Source organism: Lasioglossum baleicum, chromosome 1 (assembly GCF_051020765.1).
Source record: "Lasioglossum baleicum chromosome 1, iyLasBale1, whole genome shotgun sequence".
Classification (NCBI taxonomy): Eukaryota; Metazoa; Arthropoda; class Insecta; order Hymenoptera; family Halictidae; genus Lasioglossum; species Lasioglossum baleicum.
In genome coordinates, this window is record NC_134929.1 from 15,779,221 (window position 1) to 15,803,912 (window position 24,692).

Sequence of the window (24,692 nt, forward strand, 5' to 3'; positions counted from 1 at the left end):
ATACATATGGGGGTCAGGTCTATTCCTATATCTGATCTGTGTGGGTGTGTGGGTTTGCCTCTGATCTCTTCCGAAACGCTATTGAAAGACCGGCTTGCAGTAGGAGAAATCGGAAGTAAAGCGGATCATTGACTAACGAAAGAAAGAAAGAGAGAGAGATAGAGAGAGCGAGAGAGAAATGAAAAAATGAATCGTTTCCTCCCCACCACAGAACGAGAACCGTATGATCGTTGATGCACGATGTTCAAGAGGGATCATCGTCGCACGTATCGCAGTATCGACAAGGATAAAGAAAAAAGGAAAGGTCTTCCAGCGAATGACAGCGCGCAAAACCGATCACGCGGCCGAGTCAGGAGGTGCAGTTTCGGTCGGTGTCAGACACAGACACCGTATGTGTGTACGTGCCTGTTGTATGCGTAGATACGTGTATGTATCACGGTAGTATCTCACAACAAATATGTCGTCGTGGTGGGGAGTACGTTTTCCCGTTCGTCGTTTCGCATATTTCTTCCCCCGCATTATTATCATGTAGTACGGTGTATAGAAGAAGTTCTTGCACGTTTGTTTCCTCGGACAGTAGAAGAACACAAGTGTGCGTACGCGTATGCGTGTCATACGCGTGAAATACGGTGTCGATACGATTTGTTAGTTAACGGAGGAGAAGACGTTTTGTGCTCGGCATCAAAGGCGACAGGGGATCGTCTCCTACTCGAGGATAAAGTGCGATGAGCGCGAGTTAGTTCTCTTCCTCGGTAATTAGAACGATTATTTAATCATGTCCAATTCGCGAGGAACCAGAGAGGATCGTGTGGGCAGCCAACGGCGTGAGTCTCGCGATTAACGGTAGGTGTGTGGACGGTTTAACCGAGTTGAGAACGACGACGTGTGTTTAACGTTGTTGGCTCGGCTCAGCGGTCGCGTTCCCCGGTTACGCCTAGGTGAGAAATGCGGTTCTGAATCGCGCGACGTTCGCTGATCCCCGTGCAATCACGAACAGGTTGTTCACGGAAGGGGTGGTCCCTTCGTTACTTGTATTACGTTATACTTTACGTACGTACGGGCTCGAGAATATTTACGGACTCGGACTCGTACTCGTGTATCACACTGCGAGTTCTGTGCGCGCGCGTGTGTGCGTCCGTGTGTGTGCGCGCGCGCGTGTATGTGTATGCGTGCACAGTGTTTAGACAATCAAGGATATATTCCTTCGGAAGGACGGCCTGACACGGAAAGACGGAAGAAAAAAAAGGACGGAAGGAAGAGGAGGGTAGCAGGGTAGCAAGATGGCGGGGTCCTTAACGTGGTCGTGTACTTGTTGCCTGCGGTTCAAGTTCAGCCCCGAGGAGATCGAGCAGCGTTACAAAAGTCAGGAGATCGATCGGATGCTGGAAAAAGATCGTCAGGCTCTCCGACGACAGGTCAAGCTGCTGCTCCTCGGGGCGGGCGAGAGCGGAAAGTCGACATTCCTTAAACAGATGCGAATTATTCACGGAATTAAGTTCGAGGTAGGACATCCTCCACTTCACGATCGAACACTTTCCTTCCGACGTGATCTTCTCTTTATATATATATTCGTCGTTCCACGCATTTTCCATTCACTCGAGGAAATTTTTCCGGTTTGACCGAATGATTGTCAGTGTTATTATCGCTGTTCAAACAGATTCTTCGTTTGCGAGAGAAGGTGGTTTACCCCGAAACACATGATTTCACATTTATAAGGGTGTTACTCTGACATACCATTCAATGGTTTTTGTAATTTTTCATTTAGAATCATTCAACTGTTATTCGACTGCTTGATTGCAAACGGACACGGCGAACTTCTCTTTCACATTCAAATTCTCATGATCTTTTACTTCCAAAGTAATCGGCAATATTTTCTTTGGGAAATGTTCTCTAACCAAGTTATTAGTTTCAGATAATAATTTAAACAAAGAATATTAGCAATGTAACGATTAACGCAGACCATGGTGTCTTTCTGTCTTTTTATTCTATATCTTACTTGAAATTATAAAAATGCTTTCATAAGAAATGATAAAGTAAATATCTTTATTAGAGCATATATTACAGGAAGAACCGTGCAAAGTCTAAATAAATAAAATCTTATCAATTTTATGAGGCAACACGTGTCCCTGTTACTTTTATCTCTTTTAGCTTGGTACGTTTAGCGTTAAAAAACTGTTAGTCATTTATGAAGAGATTTAGTTGACAATTGATATTTATTTCTGAATAAACAAAAATGTATACAATCAATTGCATCATACAAACGATCTACGGGATGTCCCGAAATGTTCTACTTCCTTGAAAGGGATGATTTTTCTTGAAAATGTTCTTTGTGGCTTTGTTTAGGAGTTATTAATGAAAAACACAGACCAATCAGAGTGTGGCTACATTGGACGGATTCCAACTCAGCCAATGCCAACGTCACATTCAGCGGAAGCAATTGTAGCTGTGTTTTTTGTTAATAACTTTTTAGTAAGGCAGTGGAGAACATTTTCACAAAGGAAAAAGTTAGTTCAATTGACCTTGGGTGTCGCCTCTTTCAAGGAAGTACAATATTTTGGGGATACCCTGCATATTATTCATGAATAATGTCTATTATTTACAGTATTCTTTTTCTCCTTTTCAGCCTGAATTGATCAGAGAATACCAACATGTAATTTATCAAAATATAATAAAAGGAATGAAGGTATTGGTTGATGCTCGTGACAAGCTGAATATTCCATGGGAGAACCCTAAAAACTATGATATTGGTTATCAGTTACTGAAATTTGAAAATACTATGGTATTAGACGCTAGGTTATTTCTTCATTATGTGCCAGCTTTGCGAAGTTTGTGGGAAGATGCGTCGATCAGAAGAGCCTTTGATAGACGGAGAGAATTTCAATTAGTAAGATATTCTTGCTTGTTTTAAACACAAATATATAAATTTATTAATAATCACTGGTCACATCTCTGTTGTTTTTATACCTTACAAGAATATTTTTACATTGCAGAGTGATTCAGTTCAATATTTCTTGGATAATCTTGACAGGATTGCGAGGACGGTAATTTCTATAATGTTTTCATGCTATTCCGATAATTACAATACATTATTCTTTAATCGCTATAAATTTTATTATTTACAGGATTACGTACCTACACATCAGGATATCTTGCACTGTAGAAAAGCTACGAAAGGAATTTCAGAATTTGTTATACAAATTAATAATATCCCGTTTTTGTTTGTCGACGTCGGTGGACAGAGATCCCAAAGACAAAAGTGGTATCAATGTTTTGATTGTGTTACTTCTATACTCTTTCTTGTGTCGTCATCTGAATTTGATCAAGTATTGTTGGAAGATAGGTACGTTATTATTTGGTTAATGTCTTTATACCAAATGAAGATGCAACTGTTCATAAAATATTCGTTATTTACAGGAGAACTAATCGATTGGAAGAATCGAAAAATATCTTTGACACGATAGTTAATAATATGATATTCGGTGGAATGTCTATCATTTTGTTTTTGAATAAAACTGATTTGTTAGACAAAAAAGTGAGATCGCCCGATACGAATGTTCGCTTGTACTTTCCAAAGTTCACAGGAGATTCACGTTCTATGAAGGATGTGCAAAATTTTATATTGGATATGTTTTTATGTGTCAAAAGGGACCCGAGAAAATCCCTGTTTCATCACTTCACTACTGCAGTGGACACGGAGAACATAAAAGTTGTATTTAACGCAGTCAAAGATACAATTTTGCATAGAAATTTGGAATCGCTGATGCTCCAATAATAATAGCTGTATGTATATATATATATTAAAAAGTGAAACCACTTCCGATCTGAAGGTATGCATTAAACATTTAGTGTTTGAAATATAGTAAACTAAAATGATAGTTCGTGTAAGGATTAGGACATTAATTAGAAAAAATGTTCTGGTAAGACAATACCAATGTGTGTGTGTACCAATGTAAATCACATGATTACCTCCGTTTATAACGGTAAATTAAACTTTTTTATAATAGTTTTATACATCAAAGGAAGTAAACGCTGCCTAATGAGAAAATATACATTGAAATTTTTTACTATACATATATATGTACATGTGTGTATATGCATATGTGTTGTCGATGTCTCGTAACGTGGTACTCCGAAGGAATTTGCAAATCGTCTGATTGGTGAGGCGCACAAAGTTGAGTACCACTCATTCACGCTATTCGCTGAGAAGATTACCACTATTACTTCAGGTGTGTAGGATCGCGTTTTGGTGAACTTCGCTCCCCTTACTCCTGTATCGTTCCGCGTCTCACGTTATGAGACACTGACAATATGTAGGATGGGTTACCAGGAGAACTCGGAAATAAGTACAGATACGTCGAATTAAAACGATATTTAATGAAGTTTATAGAAAAGGTATATAGAATAAAAATGGCTCACACACACACACGATACTTTACATTCAGCAAGTTATCTTGAACTGCCTTCTCGGTCACGTCCACTGCTCGATAATCGTTTTCGTTAATCGTAATTTTTCACATACACATATTTTCGTTTCCTCACGTATCTGTGCATACATGTATATAAATGTTGTATACGTTTTGATAAGATGTTTCCATCCTCTTTTTATAAATATTAAAAGGTTGTAAGAAGACTTATATACATATACAATATATTGTACATAGTAACTTGTATTCTATACATTGTCAATATTAATGCTTTTACATATTTGTATAAAAAAAGGATCAGTTTGCTAATAGTTTAACTAAGATTTTCTATTTTGTACAGATATTTAATCCAATGCTTCTTCTTTTTATATGAAAATGTGTATTTAAAATACTGGTGGCATGACCGGTATTCGCAAACATAGCCACTTGCTGCACAAAACGACTACATTTGGCCTAACAAAGATCGGACGCCCAGCTACTCTTCGTAGGGCAGTAAGACGGTTAAGCTATACTCGCCCTCAGATTGGTATATCGTTCCTGGAGCATCAATGATAGTAACCTCTCAATACTGTTAGATATCATCATTATTCATGTCGGCAACACGGTCCACCCGTCCAGTATAGATCTTCATCTTGTAAAGAGGACGGCATCTAATGTTGTACCTCTTCTGTGACAGTCTCCAGTAAGTTTCAGGATCCAAGTCGTAATAGAATGGCCTTTTTCTTTGTACGACGAAGTTTATAAGCCCTTTTTCTTCATATTTGTCTCGTCTCTTATTCATCTTAGCGTTTCTCAGCAAACGCGTCTACAGTTCATCTTCGCATTACGAATTCGATGATGCTAACTAATCTTTGACCTATTCACTTTATTTTTCTAAAGTCAAGGTCTGTTTGGGAGTTGGCAGTTCTCTGCTCCTACCAGAGATTGAAATGTCTCTTACTTTCACTGATTTTGTTCTCTTCTTCTTCTTCGGTGCAATGACTTCTTCGAAATAAAAATTCACATAATCTCCAACTATTCGTACACTTACAATTCTAACTTACACTTCTGCTCCTACTTATACAGGAGTATGATAAGACAACCTGTGTTCTCGCGAAACGAATCTTTTCCTGCAAGAATTTTCCTGCAAACAAGGCAATAAGCTCCACTAGTTAATGCATATCTGGTAAATTATCAGTTTCTGTGGGAAATCTCAAAAGCACACATTTGTTGAAGGCGTAGGTAATCGCGCTTCCCGTCTCTTACGCAATATATACCTTATTCTAAAAAAACGTCCGAGTTTGCTAAGCAGTCATACTGACTTAGATTAGAATAATCTATAACCTCGGCTTTTTTTTAACAGTCTTCGCAAACATAAGAGTAACTTATTTTCTATATAAGGTTTATTACGTTTGTTAACATTGAATTATTAAGTAACAAAGAAACCAAATACTAGATCCATGCCATATAAACCAAATGAAACTAACCAGTTTGTGTTCAAATTGCTGTGTACAAAAAAGCAATAATCATTTTTATCATTTATTTCCTTCTCTAATTCGACTTCAGAATTGTACACAGGATTTCGATATTTCAATATAACCACATGATCTTTTTGTATTTTCGTGTTTGTTATATTTTTTCTTTCGGATTCGTTTTTTTTTTGTACTTCTACATATTGAAGTTCTGTTCTTTTTCTGCACAATAAATTACATTTTGTATATAAGCAAATCAAATTAATATAATTCTAATACTTTAATATTATTTTGTCACTTGTAGGTTGTTGTTTTTGTAATGTAAATTCCAGTATTTTTTACAATGAATTACAAAATTTTGATAGAAAGATTACAGTTTTTGTTTAGCGAATGTGTAATGCCTGTTCTATTAAACTTCGACTTTAATAGAACCGGTTCTTATCGCAACATTACTATTTTTTAAGAAGATTTACATTAATCAGTATTATTATTTCTTGTATACAAAGATTCAAACAAAGTTGGTTTTTTCAATTTGTATGTAACAGCAATTTGTCAGAATCATGTTTAATCTCTTATTGTTATAAACATATGGGCTATAATGAAATAGTTGCAGCTATTCTATTTTATAGATTTTCGTTCTCATGAGTTTTGTAAATATACGACAGTCAGCAATACCTAATATTATTAAAATAGGACTATCGGATTGTAACAATAATCGAATAAGTTATATATTTTCATTTTGATCTGAAAATCATACCAATCAAAATTTCATTATAATAGATAACAACATTTCGAATTTAATTTATAAATATCGCTATAACCAAGGATTTTATGTAATAATGCATATGATGAAACCAAAGAGTTTTAAGTAAACCTAATGAACCTCTACGTAACTTATTTTCCATTAGCTTAATACAATGCGTAACATTATAAATATTCTTGGAAATATATTTGTGTGTGTATTCGTGCACACAATTTTAATCTGCAGTTTCGATCATGTATTAAGTATTACATAAAATCTTTGATTCTTCTGCTCTTTGTATCGAAGAAATGGAAATGAAGAATACTTAAAAGTATTGTCATCGATATATATCAGTTGTTCTAAAACGGATGAGAATCAATATTTTGTTGTGTTTGTATATAAGAAGTTTTAGGCGTAGTATAATAATACAACATATTAGGAAGTTGAAATTTTTGCATGGTCTGTATCGTGCAAAGATATTGTATAACTTTGATAATTGGTGTATTTTTCTTTAACTGACGTTTTTACATTCCTATAAAGTTAATCAGGTCCACTTTAATCGATATGCTTAGAATGTTTTTAAATTGTACCACATTTTTCTAATGTAGGTGAATTATTACTGTCTGAAATGGAGTATTATTTTGAAAGATTTATATAAAATTTTATACAATTTTTATGTCCTGCATATATACAGAACCTATCTATCAATGGGGCCATTGATTAAACTGGTTTTACAGGTATTCGAGTAACTAATTAATCAATTAATACAAGTTTGTACATACAGGTACGATAGTTATGGTTAACTATGTACTGAAAATTGTAATTACCTGGTTAAACTATTTTTTTAAGTAACGAAATTAAAAGTATAGTAATATAAATTCACAAAGAAGTGTTAACGGATAATATTATTGTTCCTAAATGAAGTATCGAGTACACGAATGTAAACTGTTTTTATAATAATTTATACAAATTTCAGTACATAAAGTGAATTTAACCTAGAAGTACAAATTTACAGGCACGCTGCATGTTAAAACTAAGTGGAAAATGTTAGCAAATAAAAATGTAAACATTGGAAAAACAGTCATCTAATACTACTGTGTATCTTCATAATAATGAATACTTCCAGTAAAATAAATCACATTGTATAAGGATTTTTTAAGAATTTTTATTAGAAAAAGAAAAAGTTAATTATAGGTCTTTACCTGGAATTTTAAGATGTAGAACACATCTAAGAATTATGTAACAGTCATCACAGTCTGGCTTTATTATTGTATGTAAAAAATAGTTTGTCTGGAAACGATTCGGTATATCAATCATTTTCATTAAGATTTTTTTCTAGTTATTAAATCGATACAATTTATCGCTAGAATTATGTTGAATTTGGAGTTGAATAAACAATTTATATCATAGTGTACTGATATCTTTGGTACAATAATTTACCGACTTATATTAGTATCGTTATTTTTTAATATTTTCGTGTGATGAAATACTGTTAAAGTGTATCATATTCCTAGTAACCTTATATGAAAAATTGTTTTTACTGGGTAATTATCAATATCCCATTCATTAGCTACCTGGATATTTTAGGTATTAATTTGTTAATAATTGAATGCCTGGGCATCCGGTTTTCAAGGCCTTCGCTCTATCAACACTCATTGAGAATAAACATTTGGAACTTTTATAGAAATATTTTAGAGGAAAATATACTCTTGATAATCACGCTAGGAGAGTCCATGTAGATATAATATGTATGTAAAACGTCGCTAATTTAATAGAAAATTTTCATGATACTTAGGTCATTTTTTACACATACAGTTCATTTCAGTGAAGACTTAAAAATGTAACATATGTATATTTTTGTAATCAATTCAGAGCGAATACTGTTGACTTTATTACAAATTTATTTGCAACGGAAAAGTGAAAACGTTACTGAATGCTTTTATATACCGATCACATCACACTATGTATCATGTAAGTTTTCTGCCATGCTATTGCGAAGGAGAAGAATAAAGCGAAGAAGAATGATAAAACATCGCACGTTTTACGCGTACATGTTAAAAAACGTTTTATTATAATATGCGGACTGTGAAAGCATAGTAACTTTGTGATAGAACGTCGCGAAAAACGAGGAGAAAATAATTTTTATATTTTTAGAGGTGCAGAGATTATTTTAATCTGTTCAACTTAATCGATTTTACACATTTCAGTCTATATATGTGAAAAGAAATAAATGGAATTTAGATATTCTATGGTTACGATATCGTTGACGATGATACATCAGTGTTATATATAAATATATATATACATATATATTTACGTTTAAAACGATTTTATTATGATTTGTATTATACTTACATTAGGTACTTTTACACGCATACCTACATTCTCAAATCATGGGAAACGATGAACACTTGTAAACGGCCATAAACGGTAATATTGAATTGAAAAAGACAGATAGTATTTACAACGAACAAAACTGACGGGAAGCGTTATTTGTAATTTATTGTAAATATGTGAAATTATGTTTAAACATGTAATTATTGTTTCAACCGTCGTAAAGCAATCGCTTCGGATAGACTAACAACGAATATTTAGCCGTGTTAATGGAAGTAATTATACGATGAATATAAATTTATTTTCATTTATGAAAATGAATTTTCGGTACTGAACTTTTATAAGACTAAAACATTGAGTAGTATTTATAAATAGTACTAGATCTGTTCTTGGTTTTCAATTGAATCGAACAAATATTAGAACGACAATATTTTTTGTAAACTCGTCGAAAATGTTTAACGAGATCGATAGAGAACCTTTTTTTAAGTGGCGAATTATTTAGATACTATTTTTCAAAAGTTTTATAGAAAGCACAATTTTTTGATATGCTGCCAATACGTACAAATCGATATTCGTTTACATATGTGAATATTTTGTTTTAAGCGATTTATAAGTAATTAAACGTACTCGCCAATCATGATGCTTGCACAAACACTTTAATTTAACTGCCTTAAGTAGGGCTCCGAATAATATCCATTTCTCTCATATAGATATTAAAAGATCGAATGTTCGTACGTTTATAAAGCCGTTTACAAGAACAAACTAAAGAAATATTTTTCATTTTCAATGGATTGTAAACCTTTATATGTATATACAAGCATTTCTTTTTCAAAAACTTATTACGATGCAGCGTTTATACAAGTGTATAAATAGACTGCAAATTTTTGAAAATATTCTCGCATATAATATAGTCTGGAGCTCTAGTATTAAGTGGATTGCTTGCGTAATCATCATGCTGACAGTATGAGTTTGCATACGTCACAAATATAAAGAAAAATTTATGTTAAGCAGCAACAGTCAATCACATATTCGTTAAACATGATGTACAATCATGTTTGATCGCATATAGGTCAACTTTATATGCATTTTGCTATACATGATCTAAAGAATGTAGATATATTGTGCCTTTTGTATATTGTATATTTGTATATAAACATATTTTACATGAAATATTGTAATAATGTAGTCTATTCACATAAACAATAAATAAAATAAAACTTTAGAAAAAAAGAATATTTACTATAAATTATTCTTTACCTTTTATATAGTTTAGTCAATCTTGCATTTATTTAAAGAATAAGTATTGCGAAACGTCGCGAACGTGGAGAATAATGTATGAATAGTACATTGGTATCATTTTTATTTGTAATAAATTTTATACAAAGTGAAGCACATGCCTATTTAGCATAACTTATTTAATAAAATGCACAATATTTACACTTTTGCAAAAAAAATACATAAGATACGTTATTGTGTTCGCTGCAATCAATTGAAAATTTTCTTTTGCAGTTTAGCAACGAGTAATATTACTTACACAATATTAATAACATATAGATGTTATACTTATCTAAACATCACATTGTCAATTCGTCTACTATTAGTCGTAATTACATTCCTTTAGAGCTACCGGCGCATTGAATATATTACAGTTATATTTACATTGCTTTATCGATAATATATATAATATGTGTACTCTTACGTTCCAACCGACCCAAGTACCCACAAATTTTCAGGGTTCAGCCGGGATTCGAACTATCGAGTCGAAAGTATTAAAAATATATCAGTTGGTTTCAGCGGGGCAATGAGTCGGTTCGTTCGTCTCGAGTGCGTGTGTCGAAATCAAGAATTAACGGTCATAGTGTTGTCAAACTGAAGATTACAACGAGTGCAGTAATGGTGACTATGAATGGTGTTATCACAATCACACTTTTACGCAGTGATAATGCTTGAATTACATAATTCGAATAAAATTTCATCGAAATAAGTGTGGAATTGACAAGATAACAGAATACGTCTGTAGTTGTATGGTGTGCGAGTGTGTGCTGTCTTACATTTTACTTTTTAAATTTAATATTGTCTCTTACGTTCCAACCGACCCAAGTCCCACGTATACGCATATAATATCAAAACCGTACAAAAGTGAAAATACAATTTCATTATCCTCGAAAAAACTTGGGATATGTAAAAACTACACAGAAAAAGGCATGTAGAAAGTTTGCGCATAATGTTGCTTGGCAATACGTTTCAAAATACATACTTCGAAAGATAAATCGTATAATTAGTTATTTTCTGATATCCACATATCTTGGGTTATTCGGCAATGGACTACGCGAACGACTGTTACTGCAGTCAAGCGAACTGTAACGCGTTCATTATGCAGTGGTGTGCAACCACCAATTCAGGCTCAGTTTTTAGGAATCTGTCGCAGTTTGAAAATATACGATCATACTGTTTGATTTCGAGTAACTTCACTTTATTCGCGTTTACGTAAAAGATATTCTAAAAATAACTGTTTCGTTTCATAGTGTGATCTTTCTTTAAATATACTGCAGTGCCTGAAGATTTAAATTGCTATATCGCTTTGACTGTTATCCTGAATTTTGCCGACACATGTCGTACCCCTCTATTTCTATTTTCTTTCATTTTATTTCGTTCGTGTGAAACGCAGCTGAAATGCTCAATTATGTGCGTTATAGTAGAAACGACTGTGTTATATTCTAGTTTGTATTTATTGATATGTTGAGCGTATTTTGAGGTCCTGACGGAATGTACTAAGTTTGTGCTAACTCTATGTATTACATGTTACAAAACAATAGATTCTTTAAAAAGTTTATTGACAAATCTAAACTGCACTACCGTCCGTTTGCTACTTAATTGTACTGTTTTAATGAAGATTAGAAGACAATTCCAGATCTTCGGAAAAATATCCTGTAAAAATTTGCATTTTGGAACTTTAGAAGTTTTAGCGCTTTTAAGTATATGTAAACTTTCCTTACATTTGTGTGCAAAATAGTGATTCTGTCGTTAAAAAACTGCATGAGGTGATTTGGTTTCTTAGATCCATGGAATGTGACTTAATTAGTACCTGTAGTTTGTCGGCAGTCGTTTCATACACAATATAAATTAAATACTTAAATTCGACTTCGAAATAAATGCGCTTCGTATTTCACAATTTTTTTCACCAGCTTCTTTTCCGTAGAAACTCTCTCTCTCTCTCTCTCTCTCTCTCTCTCTCTCTCTCTCGAACAAATGACTAACACATATTAGTTAAATTTACAAATTATAAATATCTCAAGCGCATATAACAATCAACAATAATTAAATGGGAACAATTTTCGAGTCTAATCGTTTAAAGATATTAGTTATGGAAAACAATGCAAAAATAATTATACAATTTCTTTTTTTTAATATGCATGTTTAACTGAGATTCTTACTAACGTTTTATATAACAGGAAACACATTAAACAACTACTAAAATGACGGTGTTTTGTTACCGCGTTTACTAAAAATTCTAACGAAACAATTGTACCTGTTCTCGAAGGTCTAAATCTTGGTGAATGTACATAGAATTGTAGAAGTAACTTATACAGAATCTCGCAGAGATGCACGCAAACAAAGCAAATCGAAGAAAGGTATACTTTTTCATTCGAACTGACACAAACCCAAGTTTAAAAATTTATCTTTATCAGGTATGTGTGAATCAATAGGAATCGGCTAACATATCTGTTAACTTTAATCGGCTTTACTCCAAAAATTTTGCTAACATATTTGTGAGATTTCCCTGGTTAAAAAAACTCAACAGAGTTTCAATCATATTTACCTACATCATAGCGAGATATAATCACACTTTAAATAAGTAAATATGGTCCAAATTGTATGGCTTATATAGACTCATTTTAATTAGCAAAATCTTACAAATACGTTAGTAAAAGTTCTGTAAAAAAAGAAGAACATTGTAATCGACACGTTAATGATTTATCGGCTTTACTTCTTGGCTTTTAAATATACTAATGCACCCAACAAATTTTCAAACTCAAATTTAATTCTTTTTGTTTGATTCATTGTTCGCAAGTAAATCAGTTTTCTTCTTCGTTATATTACACAATCTGCGACATTCTGCACGTATAAATATCGAACAGTTTTTCTTGTTTTATGATTTTTACAATTGCACATACTATAAATCTTTTTGAAGATATTTCGCGCAATTAACTCTTTCACGTTCAGTAATTGGAGGTTTTTTATACACACAATCCTACACTCACATTGACAAGTGTGTTCCGATTCTCCTAAGAGTGTAGAGATGTTCGTGTACAGCTTATAAAAAATTAATTTTACCTGTCTCGTTACTAGTGAATTATAATTATCAAGCTGGATCCATTATAAATAATATATATGTATATATTCATCTACCTAATACGTATTTCTAACACTTCTCTGCTTCGCAGTTGTTTACTCTTTTTGAAAGGTAAATATAGATGTCAAAAATATCAATAATTACATTTTACAATTTCCTCTACGAGTCTTCACGTTTTGCATGCAAAATGTATTATGTTGCTTCAAATGGTAACCGTTGTAAAGTCGAGTACCACCCCTGGCAAAAATTATTCAATCAAAATCGTGAATATATGATCGTTAAACGAATTAATTGAACGCATATTAAATACGAAAAATATGCATTTCATGGTATTTTAGAAAAATGTTAATAAAACGACGCGTGTTCTCTTATCTTTTTACTAAGTATAGAATAATAATTTACCTAGCTCTATGTAAAGATTACAAAGAACTTTGAATAGCATAGCAAAGCAATAGAACATTTTTTAATATCTCCAACGACGGAAATGATGATAGACATTGTCAGACAAATTTTCAGAGTCTAATTGGCTCGTTTTGTACATTATGAAAAATATGAAGAGTTTTATGTGGAAATATTTTCCACATTGAAAATAAGAATAATTACTTTCAATTTTTGAATAATTAATTTTTGCTGGGGGTAGAATAATGTTTAGAAGAGAAATACCAGGCCGTGAAAGAGATATTTGACACGTTATCAAGAAATTATAGTAAAGGTGTAGTACGTAGTCTTTTATTTAGAAGGAAAAGATTTGTCCGTGTCAAAAATTGAACGAAAGACGGATTAAAGCTCTAATTCTTCAGCAGTGCGAGAGAGTCTGTGATTATCGATGCGTCTACGTTGACTACGCCTGACCGCGTCCGCTCGCCGATACGGTTCTGACCTGAGCCCAAGAAGAATGTCCTCCAGAGCACCATTATAAACTTCATCTTGCTGCAACAGTTTCTTCTCCTGAACCAACCTCGTTTTGTTTTTCAATTCGTTTATCACAGCGTCCTGCAAAGTCACAATCGTTTATTAGTCGCTTGTCCACAGATTAAAAACCATATAACAAATTTACTTATTTAGACACTACAACGATGAATTATCTGAAAATTTGCTAACAATAAACACCAATTGGAAATATTCTTTTTAACAGTGAAAAGATCTCTTTTATCATTGACTTCGTTTAGTTTTAGTACTACTCCTGGCAAAAATTATCCGATCGAACGAATCGAGCGTCTATTAATTATAATTATTCCTATTTCTAATATGGAAAATATTTCTATCATCGATAAAGGCAAGTGTAATGATAACACTTATCACTAGACTGCGGATCTTTACGCATTTATAGGAAAATGGAGTAAATGAAATACAAAATAGGTTATTCGGCAATTGATTAATAAAAAAAAATAAAAGTACATATGCATATTTATTGAAGCGTATTGAGTATTGAGTCTTACGTTTCATTTGGACACCGTTCACGCGTGTCCAAATAAATATATAATTTGATATAAATAAATAATTAATTTTAAATGTTCTTAATGGGTGAAATTGATTTGCAAAACGGTGAAATTGCTTTGCAAAAGAGTGAAATTGATTTGCAAAAGAGTGAAATTGATTTACGAAAGGTTCAATTTGACTTACAAAAAAGGGTGAATCAAAGTATAAAACCTATAAAATAAAAGCTTTCTGCGCGTATAAAGGTTAAGAGGGTAGACTCGTTTTTTTCAGAATTGCAAGGGTGCGGGATATGCGTCTTCTTATTTCTCGATAATGCAAAGATGGGTTTTTTCAGTAGTCAAAAGTGATAGATAAAAGATTAATCTAGGCCGCTATCGCCCTCAAGTCCTATTTTTATGTTTACGGGGCGTAATTTGCATTATTCGGAAGCATAAAGCTAAGCATGTAGCTATTTTCATGAAGCTGCGACAGCTAATAATGCAAATTACGCCTCGTAAACGCAGAAATTGGAAATTTGGGAGCGATTGCGGCCTAGATTGATCTTTTATCTAGCGCTTTTGATTACTGAAAAACTCCATCTTTGCATTACCGAGAAATGAGAAGGCGCTTGCTGCCGAATAATGCAAATCACGCCTCGTAAACGTAAAAATAGTACTTTTGAGGGCGATAGAGGCCTAGATTGATCTTTTATCTAGCGCTTTTGATTACTGAAAAATCCCATCTTTGCATTATCGAGAAATGAGCCAAATTACGCCTCGTAAACGTAAAAATAGGAAATTTGAGGGCGATCGCAGCCTAGACTGATCTTTTATCTAGCGCTTTTGATTAACTGACAAACTCCATGAAAATGAGAAGGCCCTACCCCTTAAACCGATAAAGTCAACATCATTAATAGCGGTGCAATTTCTATGGCTACCAATGTATATCTTAGAAATAAAAGTTTTATTCATAGCCAGATTTTCTTATTATTAAGAATTAATATCAAGTACATCTAATGTAATTTCAAATTCTCAACTGTTGTACCGTTAATTCATATGCGTCTATTCTATGAGATTCTTGGCAGTAGCATAGGAAAGTGATAATAGAGGACTTCTCTCAGGCAACATCAATGCAAGCTAGAACACATGCCGATGCATCTTTTAATTCTCTCTTAATGGCAGGAATCGAATGGATGTGTCTATACCACGGATTAGGGAAAACAGTTCATAGGTTAAATAAGACGAATCTTTGCAATTTTTCATAGAATCGCTTCGATGATTCCAGCATTCGGGACATAGTAATACGGTGTCAGATTATGAACCGCAAGTACCATTGCCATACTTCATGTTTTTTAATAAATTTTGGAAGATGGTAAAATAATTAAGTGATCGAAAAAATGTTATCTTATCGGTAGCAAATTATGCTTCTAAACTACGGTCTGATATCTACGACGATAAAAGCGTTGGTGGTTTTAATTGAAAAAGTAAGTCGAAAATAGTCGCAAGATTTTATCACAATAAATTCCATTTATGAAAAACATGAGATTTAGACACATATAATACTTCAGTTCAATGATTTTAAATATAAACCATTTGAGTGTATTATTATGTCTTTTTTAATTCCTGGGAATTTTTTTATTCACAATAATTTTATTCACAATAGGTTCACAATAACTCCTGTTGGAACGGAATAAATAATCATTAATATATACTAACAAATTTTTTCCAATATGTCAAAAATATAAACATTCGAAAAAATTAACTGACATATTAATAGCAGTGGACTTTAACTTTTTTAGACAAGTATTTTTTACTTTTAAGAGTTCATTTAAATTTTTTATTTCTTTTGCACTCCAAATTCATCCTTTTGCAAGACAAATTCAGCTTTTTGCAATTCAATTTCACCCATTAAAAATATTTAAAATTAATTATTGATTTATTTAGATTTAGATTTAGAAAATTTAAAAAAAAAAAGAGTTTATCAGTTATTTCACATCACATTATTTTAAACTAAATTAGTTCAATGTAAGTTTTATAATACTGAAAAATCATTCTTAAACATTATTAATCAGAAAATGGCTACAATGAATGTACATATGTACACACAGTTTTCGTACATTACAAAGTTAATGAATTGGTAATTACTAGACTAGGCTCCTGAAAATGTTCAAAAAATGCTAGAACATAAAATTCGATGCAATTTAACACAACCTATTGTAGTACATTACTACTACCACTGAAAATAAGACTTTTTATTTGAATCAACTTTCTTAAAAATCGTCTACAAAACTTGCAAATTGCATAAGCATCCGCAGTCTAGCAATGCCTTTTAAATAAATACTTAATGTACATCTTTGCAATGAATAAAATTTTGAATTTCTTAACAATTAATTTACATTTGATTTGATTCTTTTTACAAAAACTGACTTAAAAACACTTTATTTGTAAAAGATTGAAATTGTTTTGCCAATGGGTATATTTGACTTGCAAAAGGGTGTAATTGGAGTGCAAAAAACCTGTAAATAAATTCTCATACCTCCGACTTACTTTTCCACATAAAAATTGATTACTGTACATGTTACCGAAACGATTTTGTATATAACGATGTAAGATTTATCCGAGAACTGTTTTCGAACGTGGTGTACAGTTTTCTGTATAGTTTTCCGCACAGATAATAAAAGCTGATCCTATACATGTGTTGTTTAAGGGTGCAGTGTATGTGCTAGTAGAATCATTAAATATATGTTATTAGGAGGAAGTGAGTGAGCACAGACTTACATGTTGTGAATTGTTACGTTCACTATATTGTTACGTTCTGAGCTCCAGTTCATTAAGATGCCGGTGTAACAGACTCTTGTTCGTGTTACAGCAAAATTTCGGTGACTTTAAATCCAAATAAATATGTAACAAATAAGAAAAATAGATATTCGTGAGATACCTTTATAGACATTTCGTCTGTTCAGAAAAGAAAAACGAAAATAATGCGAAAAAAGAGCACTCTCGAAATAATAATCATTATAATTATATGTAAATAATCCCTGCAATATATCATGCTATCTCACAACATGCAGCGAAAAGAAATGCCTTGAAAATTAAGTTCCGCGGGAGCATTGAATTTTGTGAAAATTATTTCGAAACGTTATCACTTTTCTATTTTCTCAAATTGGATACGTTTAAGGAAGTGGCAGTGATATCGTCGGTTTCAACCATATTTTTTGTATTACAAAACAATGCACGGACATATGTATAAATATTTTTGCAATTATGTATTATTTGCCAAAATTTTATTTCCGGATAAATATGAGAGTAAAAAACTAACATGCCAAGAAATCTTTGAAGGCGACGTAGAATGACTCCCACTAATATTCGGACACTCTTAAAAAGACGATATGTAACATTCAAATCGTATAGTCCAATATTGAAAAAGTTATCGGTTTTTTGAGAACGTCCGGATATTAATGGGAGTCACTGTATTGTTATAAAAATTATATATGTAACTTTTTCCATATTCAGGTCCTTAATGCTCAAAATAAATTGAAAAATATCAGTGAAAATTGGGATAATAAAAGCGGCTTGCTCTCTTTAGACGTCGCTTAAACGTATCTAAATGTTTATAATGTTATAAAATAAAATATGCTGTTCTATACAGACGAACCTGCAGAATCATTCTACGCGTGAAGCATTTCTGTAACTTTTACAATTAAAGCAGAAGAAATTTTTAATTACACAGTGTTAACATATTTTGAAGTATTCAGCAAATGAAAATCTATAAAAATAGCAAAATTGTTGTTGAACATTGTAATTAAATATATATTATGCCCAAGTATTTTTGTTCTAAATACAACAAATATTTGGTTGAAATCTATTATTGTACTGCTGTAACATATCCTTGTTAGTGAAGATAATTATCGTATTCGCGTTTCGCGTCGTCAAGATCAGTTGCAAATTAATCAAAATGTTCCACACAGTAACAATAGATAATGTTTCCCTGAACTGCACTGTATCAATGACTAGTAATGTTATAGAAGTGTAAAGATAGGCAATAACTTCTTTTGCAAAGCATAAAACATGCGTTGTTATACAAAATGAATAAGTTCGTTTTGAATAAATAAATCGAAATTGCACTGCTATTCTTTGGAATGTAAGCTGTTAATCTCATGCCACACGTACAAGGTGGAAGCATCAAACAATTTGTTTTGATAACCGATTTTTTACGAAGTTTGTTTGTTGTTGGAAAACTTTACAGATAACGGAGAGTGTCAATGAAGAATCAATATCGTACGAATACAAACAAATTCCACACGGAAATACTAACCTTGATAATCATTAAAAAGATGAACTTAGAGATGATAAGAAATAACAAGGAATTACTATAGTCTTTATTATACTCATGTATGGTATATTTATATTTTATATCTCTTTAAAATAGAGATATATGATTGATGCTTCCTACATTTCACTATAACATAATTCTCGAGTTTACATGATTGAACATTCATTTATCAAATGTTATACAAATTATTGCTGTTATAAATTGAAACATTAAATTGAGGATCAATTAATAAATAAACATAAACAAGAGGTTCATAGCATCGATGTTGAGAGAGAATAAGAGAAGGGGGAAGTACATATTATATATGAGAGTGTGTTTATGTAGTTATGTATAAATGTAATAAAAATGATTGAAATAAATTAAAGGGTGCGATGGAAAGCCCAATGAACAACTGAAAAATTAGTTCGATGCAATAAGCATGGTTTTCAGTATACGAAGTTATACATACAAATTGCAAACGTACGAAATAACAATTTGACTACGAATGAAGCATTTAATAATGTAAAAATCATAAAGTTATAGGAAAAAAGTTAATAAGCTTAGCGAAAGGAAAGTAGACGACACATATCGGATGCAACTACATAATAATCACTTGTATGTTGCAACAAGGTATTTGTTAATAACGAAAATAAAATTATTCTAAATACAAAATAGTGAATGCATAACGTGCAAAATATTATAAGAAGAAAACAGATAAACGACTGTGATTTCGTTTACCCGAAAATAAAGAAAAAGGAATGTATAATAACTAAAATATACCTGCTGTTTCTTTTGGTTTAATTTATTTCGTTTAACGACTTCCTCCGAAGTATTTAAAGCCTCCGCAGCAGCAGCTTCCAACCTACGACGTTGTTCATTTTCTTGATCCGCAGCCTGTAAAAAGAGCTTGGCTTTGCATTATCTTTTCTTTTCAATTACAATATTAGCAATCCATCAATATGCTTTAATTGGTCGTATCTTGTGTTTCTTTAAATTTAAACTATAAAGATGTACGCGCATACGTATACACACTATAATTTTAGTACCTGATTTTCTAGCTGCTACTCTTTTATTAAATATTTACAACGAAATAAGCTAACCATAAGTAGAACCATGTAAAATTTACTGTTCAAGTTTCTGAAACATTTAGTTGTCTGTAGAACTATTCCAATTTGTAGTAACAGTAATGTTTATGTCGTTTAAAAATGACAAGTTGTAGACTACTTTGATAAACATGAAAAATTCTAAAGTCAACAATTATTTCAATACCATTTTTCCAGTTTCTGCGTTAAATAATCTATTATTTCAATACCAATGAGAAATATTTATGAATTTATTCATTTGGCTTTTCCTGACCTCTGCCATGTATATTCATTATTACTAGACTGCGGATTTTATGCATTTATGATAAAAATGGGCGGATCTAATTTTTGACAGTAAAAAATTGGAAGAATTTAAATCTACTACTATATTTTATTTTTAACCTGTTAAACACATTCAGCAAGAAATTAAATATTTATTTCACCCCAGCTTGTTGCGATTCAGGTAGAAAGTTTTTATTTTGCATTAAGATTCGCAGTCTAATTACTTAATTCTGCAAAGACCCGCTAATAGTTCTTCAGTAACAAAAATGAGTATACAGTAAGCTTTTCTGATTAGGAAAGAAGATTAGGAGAGAACAACATTTTGTAAGCACTAAATTAATATAACAAATGTTTACCTTAAATGCCCTTGCGAATCTAACAAGAAGGGAGAAGAAGGTATTAGCGTCGACTTGTCTCGGACTTTCTCCGAAGAATTCAACGCATTCTCGAAACGCGTCACCAGCAGTTCGAGCATCTGATTTTAACCGACGTAACTTTTCTTCAGAGTTATTCAAGAAATCTCGCAGTACGGTGTTATGTTTTTCTTTACCACGAAGTTCGAATTCTTTCTTTACAAGATCCATACCCTTCTCCAACTCATGGACGTCTGTAGTTATATTTTCTAGCGAAACTGAAATCAGAAAAGTAAAATAATGTTGTATAATATAATAATAGGAAAGATTTGGTAGTTCAATTACGAAAAGAAGACGTGAATTTATCTATAAGCTTAGAAAAAAAATTATCTGAATAATTATTTAATCTAACTTAAATATTAGAATTCCAAATAAAAATTTATTTAATTAATGGATCATTTAAAATATACGAAAAACCCGGGAGGCCTTTACATTCGAATTAACTGAATATGCATTCTAGTTGTCTTTAATAAATACCGTATTTTTCACTATTTTAAAGTATTTTCGACAGATCACATTAAATTATTTGAAGAAGAAGTCTTAGAAACAAGTATAATTAAAATATTAGTAGACGTACCTGTTGCAGCTTTATCGATATACATAAGTTCAGATTCGAAATTAATAAGTTCTGGGAACTTGACTCGTATCGTAGCTACGATATAATGTAAGAGACACATTCTCTTATCTGTCGATTTCGTGTCGAGCAATGTATCTAAGCTCTGCAGTTTAAATCCATATGCTGGCCCTCGTTTACTACTATTTAAATAGTTCCCAAAAGCAAGAATTATTTCTAATACTGCTCTAAGTTTCTTCGAACTCTTGACGGAACTCGATGCGGATATCACAGCATATATTTGTGGAGTAATAAGGTGTAAATTGTCAAAAAAGTTTCCAATGTAGTTCATAATGGACAACTTGGTCGATATCCTTTCCACTTTACCCAGTTGCATTAAAAATTTGTCCTCTTCGGTTAGAAGATTTACGTTCTTCTTCTCTATGATGTACTCCCTATATGCTTTGATCTGTAACATAATACATTTTTTAAGTTTCTATGTTTCTGTCTGTCGTTTGGATAGTTCAATAGACAACTGCTAATGGCAACAGCTCAAATTAGCAGGCAATTAATGTGTCTCTACTTCATTTTAAGATGGAATACAACATACTTCTTGATCCGTAGGCACCATACGTTGCAGTAACTCCACATTTTCCAGTGAAAGCACTTTCAAGTCTAAAGCGTTCACAGCTGAGATGACTTTTTCTACCGGCATTTCCATTTTTCTTCGCGATATAGCTAGAATAATACAAAAGGAAAAGGATACATAGATCAAGGTTTCTAATTGAAAATGAAACGCATTATAATTTTAGGTCTACGTACCAATATTTCGTAATCTAGTATGTTCTAAGAGGGATACATTTTCCGGTTTCTTGAAGCGTTTACTAGGGAAACTATGAAGTCCGTCAATTTCGTTTGTACCGTTAGCTATGTGACCTCCCATACCAATTTTGAATCTCTCTTCGAAATCGGAGAAGTCTATGTAATTATGCAATCGATCGTCATCCAATTCGTTAAAAATGGTGCCTCGGACTTGGTTAGGCTTTAAAGCGATCCAATTGAGCGTAGGCAGCTTATACTTCGTTTGAACCTGCAACAAATAAATATAAATAAAGTAATGACTACAGGGTAAATACATAAAAAAATACTTCAAATCTAAGTTCTTATCTTAAGGGCACCGAACGAGACGTCAAACTAGTACATACCAACGACATATGATTCTTTTAATTTTGAAATAAACGCTCAGTACTTATTATTTACATCTAGTGTATCAATAATTCTTTAACCAATAATATTTTACAGCTACATTAGTTTCTCTGATGAACTGATATATATAATACAAACTATAAAATGCAACTACAAATTCAATATTGTATAATGTAATAGACAATTTATTTAGTTAGTTGTGTGGACTTTTCTGCACAATTATTCGAATCGAAGATCCATTCAGCCTCATATGTTTCAGATGTCTTTATAAAATTTACCAAGGCTGCTGTGTTTCTTTCGAGTGAATTCTCTGACGAACTCGTACGCATGATTTTGAAACAACCGATACTTACACAGATTACTGAATGAATATGAAATAACTAGCATGTCGAGTATGATTTTAAGCGACGCACGCACCTTTCGTTTAATAGTCATTGCTCCATCCGGTGCTTGCATCATGCCGGCAGGTGGTGGTGGTATAGGTGCAGGTGGAGGTATTTTTTGATCTCCTGGAGAAAGAGCCGCCATAGGAGGCGGCGGCGGACATGGAGGTGGCGGCGGCGGTGGTGGTGCAGGAGCCAACGGTGGGCTTTGTTCTAACGTTGGCGATGGCGTCGAATTAAAGGTAGGTGTCGTGACGTGGTCTGAATTATTCAGAGGACTCGTCGCAGGTCCATTTCGAAGATTCCCTGCTGACATTTATTCAAACATAGAACATGGCTCTCCAATATTTTCTCATTTCATTCATGAAGATTATTCCAGATGAAATATTACTTTTCATTTAACACTAGCTGAAACTACAGAAAAGCTGCCTACCCTCCAGTTACGATGACTTTTTTATATGTTCGGAGGGTAGGTAGCTGTTTTACAATTTTGTGAGTTTCATACAAGTTTCAAGATGAGACATATGCTACCTACTACAATCTAATTATTGAAGAAATAAATATTTACCAGTAGAACTCTTGGTAAGTGTACCCGTAAGGGTCTCCAACTCGATGATCTTGTTTTCCAAGACGCTTTGTCTTCGAGCAGAATCTTGTTTCTGTCTTTTCAGGGCTGCGAGTTCCTCCTCCACTGATCGACGAGCTTCCACTGCGTCAGCGTATTCTACTTTTAGTGCACCTAGTTCAGTCTCTAATTCCGCTAATTTCGCAAGGGATTCCCTCTCCAATTCTGCCATTCTGTCGTGAGCCTATTTTTATTGCGTAACAAATTTTATTAATTTACTCTTTTATGCAACGAAAGAGTTGATAAGGCTGTGCTTTACTTACATGACCAAGTTCATCTTCCAGCTCAGCAACCTTTTCTAAAGCAGCAGTCTTTGTTTCGCTGTCTTCCATTAAGGCAGCTACATCGAATACATTATCTAAATACGCAGAGATTTGAACCTGTGGAAATAATAACAATATAAGATACAAGGTGCATGTTTTCTTTTCAGTTCTCTAAGTAATCATTTCATTAAAACAAATGTAATTTTAATCCGTGCTAATTCATTACCAAGAATATTTCTAAGATTCATTTTCAATAATCCTATGTATCGGTTGATAACAAATCAATCATTTTTAAATCAGTTTTTCTTTCCTTCATTGAGTATTACGTGTTCTACAATGTTAACGAGGACGTGCATTTTTATATTTTCGATGTTTTTAGAACTTTTGAATATGTATATAAACAACGAAATTAAAGTTGCCTTTAAGGAGAGATTTAAAAATCTATAAATATTGTAAAAGCATTTTAAAACGATAAAATATGACAATAAATTATTTGAATAACATTTCCGAACTCAATCGACCAGCGTGATTTTTATTTTATTATGAAAACGTTTAGTTGCTTTCATAGGTACAGGTATAGAGACACAAAACAATAGAGGAATACCAATTACTTTGACAATATAAAAGTCAATATACATGATTTCTTAACCTTCATGTTCTGTGCGAAACGTACTGATTTATAATTACATTAAAACGCATAATAATTGCGCAGAGTTTATTTAAAAAATGTTATGGGAGAAAATAATTTATACAATTCATCTGGGTCAGATTCACAGGTGCCGAGCGTATGGATTGATATAATTCGTAATTAGCATACCCGTTTAATTAACCAGAAGATCTTGAAGGATAA

The 24,692-nt window shown here is 32.6% G+C and overlaps 2 protein-coding genes across 5 annotated transcripts in view; one reads left to right on the plus strand and one right to left on the minus strand.

Annotated features, from left to right (window-relative positions):
* Positions 1-36: 36 nt before the first annotated feature.
* Positions 37-12,191, plus strand: Cta (Guanine nucleotide-binding protein subunit alpha cta). Its single transcript, XM_076420000.1, has 5 exons — positions 37-1,502; positions 2,624-2,884; positions 2,991-3,041; positions 3,123-3,340; positions 3,415-12,191. The coding sequence occupies exons 1-5, from the start codon at positions 1,281-1,283 to the stop codon at positions 3,770-3,772; spliced, it is 1,110 nt and encodes a 369-aa protein (XP_076276115.1). The 5' UTR covers positions 37-1,280; the 3' UTR covers positions 3,773-12,191.
* Frl (formin-like protein) overlaps positions 11,921-24,692 on the minus strand; it is a 74,676-nt gene continuing 61,904 nt past the window's right edge. For 2 of the 4 annotated variants that reach the window (XM_076447779.1, XM_076447797.1), the window contains exons 9-17: positions 23,843-23,959; positions 23,523-23,763; positions 22,989-23,263; positions 22,188-22,455; positions 21,976-22,103; positions 21,390-21,834; positions 20,756-21,030; positions 19,816-19,929; positions 11,921-14,298 (exon numbers count right to left, since the gene is read on the minus strand). In XM_076447779.1, the coding sequence (XP_076303894.1) occupies positions 14,086-14,298; positions 19,816-19,929; positions 20,756-21,030; positions 21,390-21,834; positions 21,976-22,103; positions 22,188-22,455; positions 22,989-23,263; positions 23,523-23,763; positions 23,843-23,959 (2,076 nt within the window). In that variant the 3' untranslated portion in view covers positions 11,921-14,085. Of the gene's footprint in view, positions 14,299-17,501; positions 17,607-19,815; positions 19,930-20,755; positions 21,031-21,389; positions 21,835-21,975; positions 22,104-22,187; positions 22,456-22,988; positions 23,264-23,522; positions 23,764-23,842; positions 23,960-24,692 lie in introns of all 4 variants that reach the window. The other 2 variants (XM_076447805.1, XM_076447790.1) reach the window with 2 other exon arrangements.